Below are 7,811 nucleotides of genomic sequence, written 5' to 3' on the forward strand. Positions count from 1 at the left end.
TCTTGCAATGATAAATCCTTTTAAAATAAAGCGCTCATCAAGACAAATAGGAAAAACTTCCAACATGTCAACAAATCCGGTAGGACAGAGTTGTGCACACAAGGTTTTCGAACTAGCCTGTCTGAAAATATTGAACAAATTTGTCTATGAATATGCTACTACTGTTGTATCACAACTGAGTTTATTAAATCTTGATTATCCTGCCAAATTACCCCTTCGCAAGTATTCGGGGTATGATTCTGTTAACGTACAAATTTGGTCACAGAACTTCACGAACATTAAACACAGTAAAATGTCACAATCCTTCTACTGTTGCGCAACCTTATCTCAACCGAATTCAACCAAAGCAATCACCGTCGACCCTAGACTGTAAACAATTAAACAGACTGAAGCAAATTCCTCTTCTCGTGCAAGCCATGAGAAGAAAATTTTCGAAGCAACCGAGAGTTCCTCATCTGCACGCAGTTGGGATGGTATAGCTGGTAAAATGAAGTCACGCTGCAGGTAGAGGTGAGAAATGTCCTCAATCAAAACCAATGTTTGCTTTAAAGGGCAGCAACCTTGTCATCTGGCAAGTCGTTCCTCGCATTTTCCTCATTCTCCCCAGATAGGTCCTCCAGGGAGATTTGATTCGTCTCAGGTACCAAGAATGTGCAAAGAAAGCCGAGCGCATTTGTGCCCGCGAGGAGGAAGAGCGCGTTCCGAACACCGATTCCTTTGCTGTATCCTGCCGCGACCGTCTTCTGATGAGAGCTCTGAGACGCATAGAGGAAACCGAAGGATCCAATAATAGCGCCAGCTTTGCCCGCTGCGGCAGAGATACCATGGCAAGTTGAGCGGAATCGGGCAGGGAAGACTTCAGCGGGGACGATGAAGGTCGTGCTGTTAGGGCCAAAGTTGGCGAAGAAGAAGGTGAGCGCGTACATGATGATGAAACCCGTAGAGTTGTGTAACCAATGGTTGTAAGGGATGGTAAGACCAAGCATGAACACTGTCATGAAGAAGAATCCTTGGAGCTGGATCGTGAACCGACCAATGCGGTCGATAAGGGCGACGGTGACCCAGTAGCCTGGAACAGTTGAGCACAGCGCGATGAGCGACTGCGCTCGCGCAACTCTGAAAACTTCTCCAACGGCTGACATTTCCTTCCTTGCGGGTAGCCAGTGGACGGCGGTGAAGACGTCCTTCTGGAACAGATTCTGAGAGTAGAAAGCTACATCGAGCAAAAACCAACACGATGTTGTGCCGAGCAGGTGAAGGCCGTGCCTGCGCATGAATTCGGGGGAGAACAAAGTGTACTGGGGTCCTTGGACTCTGCTGCGCGCGTCATCCTGTGTAAGGTCGACTTGGAGAACTGTAGACATGTCCTTAGCAGCCTTTCTGGCATCTCCAGCCACGAGCGCTGCACAAAAAAACGTCAGATCCCGAACAGTTAGATAATAACCAGTGATTCACAAGACAACAGAAAAACTGGACCATGGTAGAGAAGATAAGTCTAAAAAAGAGACTTGCACACAATTCAAGTGTTGGTGATTTCTACATCTAATTACCACAGTTGATAGAGACTCTTGTTTAATTTACGGTTCAAAATAATACTACGACTCTGTGCTCGTCATTGTTTGTGGAATTGAAATCATCGTCTAATCATTTCTGCTGAAACTCATACCCAAAAATTCTCATGTAGACGGTCTCACCTGTGAAACGCGCTGTTTCGGGCATCTTCATTCGGTAGTAGTAAGTGGCAGCAGCTGGAATTGCACCGAACATGAGAACGGCACGCCACACGAAGTCTGCAGAGTCTGGCACCGAGGCGATTGGGTTGACCTTGTATGCAGGTGCATGGACGACGTTGTTGTATATTCCACCAACGATGCAACCGACTGCGCCAGCACACAAGATTCCCGTTCCTTGCATAGCAAAGACGGCCGCGATGAAAGCTCCTCGGGTCCTGGCATTTCATAAAAAAATAAAAAAATAAAAAATAAAAAATTGGTGAGCACTTCAGTCACATCTTCTCGCAACAAGGCTGAAAGGATACTCTGTCGTCCACTTCTTCTACTTTCTTTGCCCGGACTACGACCCAATGTGCAGAAGCTTGAAGTGGATCTATTACCTGGTGTTAGCGTATTCCGACATAATCGTCGCACTCAATGGATAGTCTCCACCAATACCGAAGCCAAGCCAGAACCGGAAAAAGCAAAGCGTTGTCATCACAGACTTGGGAGTGTGGCCAAAGGAGAGACCCGAGGCGAGTGCAGCCGCGACCATGAGAACAAGCGTAATACCATATACCTTCTTCCGACCGAGCTTGTCGCCTGTTTGCACCACCAAGCAATTCAGTCATTCCGTCAGCTCAAACGATTAATGGAAAGTGTTAACCCCCAAAACTGGTCTACGGAAGCCAAGCTAGGCTTCCCTGATTCGGTGACGTTAAATATGTGCAGGATTGTAATCCATCGAAGTGCCTGAGAAAAGCTGACGTGCACAGCTGAAAGGAGCGATGGATCTCACCTAGCCATCCAAAGAAGAGTTGACCCATCAGAGTGCCGATCAAAGCCATAGCGTTCACTGCAGCGTTCACGTTCGGGGGCAGGCTACCGGGGTTAGCAGTGCCAGGAGTCTGATAGTAAATCCTACCCAGAAGCCCCGTGACGATGGGGATGGAGAACAAATCGTATGCGTCGGTGAAAAACCCCATACCTGCAAGAAAGCGTGCAATAATGGTAAGGTAAAATTGTGGAGAGAGGGGATAATGTGCGTGACCCGGATTTGGTAAATTTGCATTACCCATCATGGCAAAGATTAGTTAGCAGAATTTCTTACCCGCAATGATGATCGCTGTGAAATGGTACCATTGCGTCTTGGCCTTGTCCAACGCCGTCAACACCTCGAGCTTCGCCATCGTTGATAACTCCGAGTTCCTTTAGTTTCTGTGCATTGAGAAACGGGGGAGGACAAGAATGTAAGAACGATGCAAGAAAGATTGGAGGCATTGGCTACCTCTCAAAACCCTTCGTCTAAAAAAAGGACAAGAAGAACAGTTCAACGCACACCTTCTCCTATCGAGCACCTAAGATTCAATTTCATCCTCCCTCACACTTAAGAATCTCATGCGCGGGGGAATCTGTGTTTTGTCGGAAGCTGGAGTGTGAAACACAGATTCCCCCACGCATGAGACGCACGAAGAGATTCTTGCCGTAAAATTCCACGAAATCTCTATTGTTAACTAATAATAGAACTATTCGGCGATTCTTCCGCAGAATGACACCGACCCCAAGCGGACCCAAAGAAACGAAGCGGAACGACAGACTTGGCAGTTAAGCCAGCATCAATGCACCAACTGCTGCTGAAAGATCTGCTCCTCGTGATCTCATCCAATGACTAATCGATTATCTTGATGCAGCTTCCAACCAAGAAAGGTGCGAGACAATCCCTGCAACCGCTGATACACCGACCGTCGAGCTACCATGTAGACAAACTGGAGCGAATGAAGGACACTTCTTTCGCAGCAAAAATATGCAGGTATGGTAGCAGCAAAAAGAAACCGAGAAGCCGGTACAGAAGGCTTCCCGAAGACCCCGCTACAAGCTTCAACACTGCGTAACGACAGAAATCGTCGGCAATGCTATGGAATAGAGAAATCCAAACCGATAAACAAACACACACACACTAGCGCACACACAGAAACCGAGAGCATATCAGACCCTGCGAAAACTAACTGCAATGCACGAAGACTCACTTCTGGTTTTAATTCCGTCGGCCGCAAAGACTTCTTCTTCTGCGGTAAGCAACAACCTCTCCCAAACTGGACTCCACAACTGCGTGAATGAATAGAAACCTCCCAATCAACATCATTCGACCATGGCTTGCAATCCACAGTTCCAGACCCGTCGTGATCGAACTACATGCAACACAGCCAGCGGGGGGAAACTGTCATGGTACGAATGAATGGTCCGATCACGTCTTTATAAGCACGGCAGACAAGCAGGGAGGGGGGCTGGCTACTTGCGCACCAGAAGTTTATTCCTTCCAGATCCAATGCCCACGGAATCGTCCTGACGTTGTCCCTCCAAACGACCCTTCGCTCACCGGCTCCCGAATCTAGCCTACCTCGCGATGCCTCTATCTTCTAACCTACCCCTCGCAATCCACAACTTTTTCTCCTGCCTTCTCTCGCAAAACGTAAGCCTGCAGCACCTTCCTACTATCCTCCCTTCCCTACTACTTTGTTCTTGTTCTCCGGATCTTTCGAGACGGCAAACGCAAGATGATTCTCGTCTTCGGTGGCGGGACTTTAGTTTTTTGTCAATCCAGATGAGAACTCGCGGTTGTCTCGTATTCGATAGGAGTGGCTCACTGGTGGTCATTTTAGCGCTTTCCAACCTCCAGTGGTCGAGAGATGTCTTCCAGAAAACGGCTTCGAAGCCTCTTCCTTGACTGAGTGCAGCATGAGGGAAAATAGCTATGGGTCAACTATAGCTTGCCAATTCGACTCTGACAGGGAAGCCCCTGTCTTACCACTTTTGCGACGTCGCGCCCATTCTCGTCTTTTCTTCGCCGTCGTCGATCCCTTCGTTTGCATCCCCGCTGCTGCTGCTCCTTTCACCGATCATGCCCTCATCACCACTCTTCCTCATATCTGCCTCTTTCTTCGGACCCGGACTTCGGCCTTATTTTTATTATTAACTCCACCTGCAGTGTAGTTGAGTCTTTGCTTCAAAAATAGCTTGTTTTGTTGGGTGGGGTTCTGTCTCAGACTTCTGATGCTGAACAGTTCAGTTTTATTTTTGTTTATGGACCTGGGGACTGGTGTTGAAAAGTCCAGTGTATAAAAATAAAATAAAAAAATTATATCTCATGTATATTCACTGGACATGCAGACCAAGCCACAAAAATCTCATTATACATGGTTAGTTAAAAGGTGGATCTGTGGGGAGGAAAGTAAGATAGAAACTATGAATGGCATATAAATTCACGGCAGAATTGTGCAAAAACCCCAACTTGATGTTGAAAAGTCTTGTGTATATAATTAAGTATTAAAAAACATCTGGAGTTGAAGTTGCTAAGACCCAAGTCTTATTTGTGGAACTTGGGGTTGCATATTTATGACAGAAGAAGTATGGCTGTTAACTGAACCAATGTGTATATGCAGTATTGGCATTTTGCATTGAAAGGTATCAACAGTGATCTCTACCAAAGATTTTCCCAACCATCACTTTTGACACAAAGATCTAATCAGAAATCAATGCAAATTCTTTACAAAGTATATGAAAAAAGAATGGATTTCTCTAGGTTGGTACCTCAACCATCAAGTTCCCATCATGCACCAAACAAAACATGTTATCCAGAAATCACACTAGAAGCCACATGTGATCAGTTTGTTTTTTTATTTTTGATTTTTTTTGGTTTTTTGTTCTTTTCAGCATGCTAATTTCACATGCATTAGTCACAAAAATCCAATCTCAAATTGTTCCACAACAAGAGTGAAAGGGCACATAGGCTTGTGGGGGATATGCTGAAGCACATTCCCAATGGTGTAAAGGGCATTTTGCCCTTCCATGGTTTAGGAAGGGTGACAATAAGGAAGAAAGGGGCTTGTGGTGTGCATTCAGAGTTTAGAAGCAGTGAAAAATGTATGTATTGCAGTCTGGCATGATCCATGACAAAATCAGTAAATGGGATCACAGAGCAAGGAAGGAAGGAGCGAGGAAAAAGGGAGCAAGCTGGGCTATGTCCAGTTGGCTTTCATTAAGTCAAACCCACCTGGGCCAAGTGGACAACTCTTGTTGTTGCTGACGTGGTAATAACACCGTGCCCCCCCCCCCCAATAAATAATAAAATAAAACACCATAAACTAATACTGAAAAATGACCTGCAACTCGCCGTGATTGCATTGGCTGTGCATGTTGATTCAATATGAGGTTTTTTTTTTTTTTTTTTTTTTTTTTTAAAAAAGTAAAGTAAAATTGTGATCTTTCTGTAGTAATTTGGTGTGTGCTAAGGAAGACAGTACCACGTTTTTCCTTTACTTTTCATGTGGGTTTGACCCTCTCAGTGAATATATGTAATGATTTTTCCAAAGTTGAGACATTAGGATGAGAAATAATTGTACAGAGTGAGGGGCTTTATTTAAATGAAGGGATCCTCTTTGTTGTTGAATGGGTGTGAGAAGCTGACCACTTCATTGTGATCCTAAATCAGAATCAATTTTGATCATATTTGTTATGAAGTATATGACTTATTTAATAAGCCTTATTGGCTTTTTAAGCATTCAATATGGTACCATTGAGCATTAAATATTTTTTTATTCAACTAAATTCTAAATTCTAAACTTCAAGTCATGTACAAAGATTTTTATGAGCTAATTAAAATAAAATTGACTGTCTAAGATGTAGAAATGCAGTTTTGAAAAATTGACATACCTAAAAATACATATTCTTTGTAAACTTCAGCAACCATATTTACCAGATCAACATGCAATACCTATAACTCTATTCAAAGAAATTTGCATCTGTTTCCTCATACCTACAATTTGTCAATAATATATGGCCTCATAACTTATTAGAACACAACATATTTAGAAACTTGTTGACATACCTCACACATACAGCTAACACAAAATATAACTTAAGAAAAAATGTTAATTCAGTTTCATGTTTTTCTTAATATTTATGTTCATAAATTGTGTCATTGTTTTATCCTAAACTTTTGTCTGTACAAATATGATTGTTAGCCTAACATGCTGTAAAGCCTTTGTTGTCAAGCACTACAATTTTTTAAAGTATATGATTATATATATATATATATATATATATATATAATCATGGACCTAATCCTTTTATATGTTATTGGCACTATCTGCTATATATATCTTACTATTTTATGATAATTATACAGACTTCATCATTTGAATCATATTAAACAAAACAATGAAGCATGGTTAATGCAAAAAAAAAAAAAAAAAAAAAAAAAAAATTATAGTGGAAATTTATAAGACTTAATCAATATCTCAAGTTCATTACTATAATTGGAATCTTTATACTGCATAGAGAAACATAAGAAGGTTGAAATAATATTCCAACGCTTCTAGAATGTTAAAAGTCTACAATACCGAGGCCTATCCTTCACTACTCTGGATGGCACTTCCAAACTACTTTCATTGTATCTTAAAAGGGTACAAAAACGAAATACTATCCATTCATCTTACTTTTTATTTTACAATTGTCCTTCTTTTTTTAAGAAGACAATTCCTTTGTTCTTGGGAGCATCTTTTGAACTGTCTTAAGCATATGCCACCAATAATATCATCTCATTAAAAGTATGCAACCTTCTTTACAAACTATCTATATGTTGTCAAAAAACATTGATATACTATTCACTTATCTCATTGCTTCTTCAAAAGAACTATGTATTTTTGAACATTTGGCACCCCCTTAAAGGTCCAACAACCTTACTACGTCTAGTTGCCACCTCTTTTTGATGATTCATATTTTTTTTCTCAAAAATGCAAACTATCTTTCATGTGCATTAGCCTATTAAGACATCACCAAGTGATTAAACAACATTATAAGATGGTCTTATTCCCTTGTTTTTGTCTCCAATTAGTATGAGATGTAGGCTCACAACTGTCACTATAATCCCTTACATCCAGTGCTTACAATGGGCCTTTTTATATCTTCTCAAACAATCAACCGCTTTTATTGAGAGTTTTTAATTTATATATATTGCTGCACAATATCTTTGTTTAAAACATTAAGTGATTCCCAGGGTGTGCCATTAATGCTCCCTGGTGCTGTTTTCTCGTACAAGAA

At 42.0% G+C, this 7,811-nt stretch overlaps 1 protein-coding gene across 3 annotated transcripts; it reads right to left on the bottom strand.

The window, feature by feature from the left end:
- Positions 1-4,329, bottom strand: LOC112283633 (low affinity inorganic phosphate transporter 1). 3 transcript variants are annotated; one of them, XM_024522615.3, is made up of 7 exons: positions 4,014-4,329; positions 3,740-3,901; positions 2,824-2,930; positions 2,512-2,700; positions 2,114-2,315; positions 1,695-1,948; positions 1-1,402 (listed from the first exon to the last, which is right to left on the bottom strand). In XM_024522615.3, exons 3-7 carry the CDS (start codon positions 2,900-2,902, stop codon positions 546-548), a joined length of 1,581 nt encoding a protein of 526 aa, XP_024378383.1. In that variant the 5' UTR covers positions 2,903-2,930; positions 3,740-3,901; positions 4,014-4,329; the 3' UTR covers positions 1-545. The 3 variants fall into 3 exon arrangements, with proteins under 3 accessions (XP_024378383.1, XP_024378384.1, XP_090107619.1); XM_024522616.3 differs by lacking the exon at positions 3,740-3,901 and having other exon boundaries at positions 4,014-4,303; XM_090251493.1 differs by lacking the exon at positions 4,014-4,329 and having other exon boundaries at positions 3,740-3,926.
- Between the last annotated feature and the right edge of the window lie 3,482 nt (positions 4,330-7,811).

This window comes from Physcomitrium patens, chromosome 6 (assembly GCF_059467195.1).
Source record: "Physcomitrium patens ecotype Gransden chromosome 6, ASM5946719v1, whole genome shotgun sequence".
Lineage (NCBI taxonomy): Eukaryota > Viridiplantae > Streptophyta > Bryopsida > Funariales > Funariaceae > Physcomitrium > Physcomitrium patens.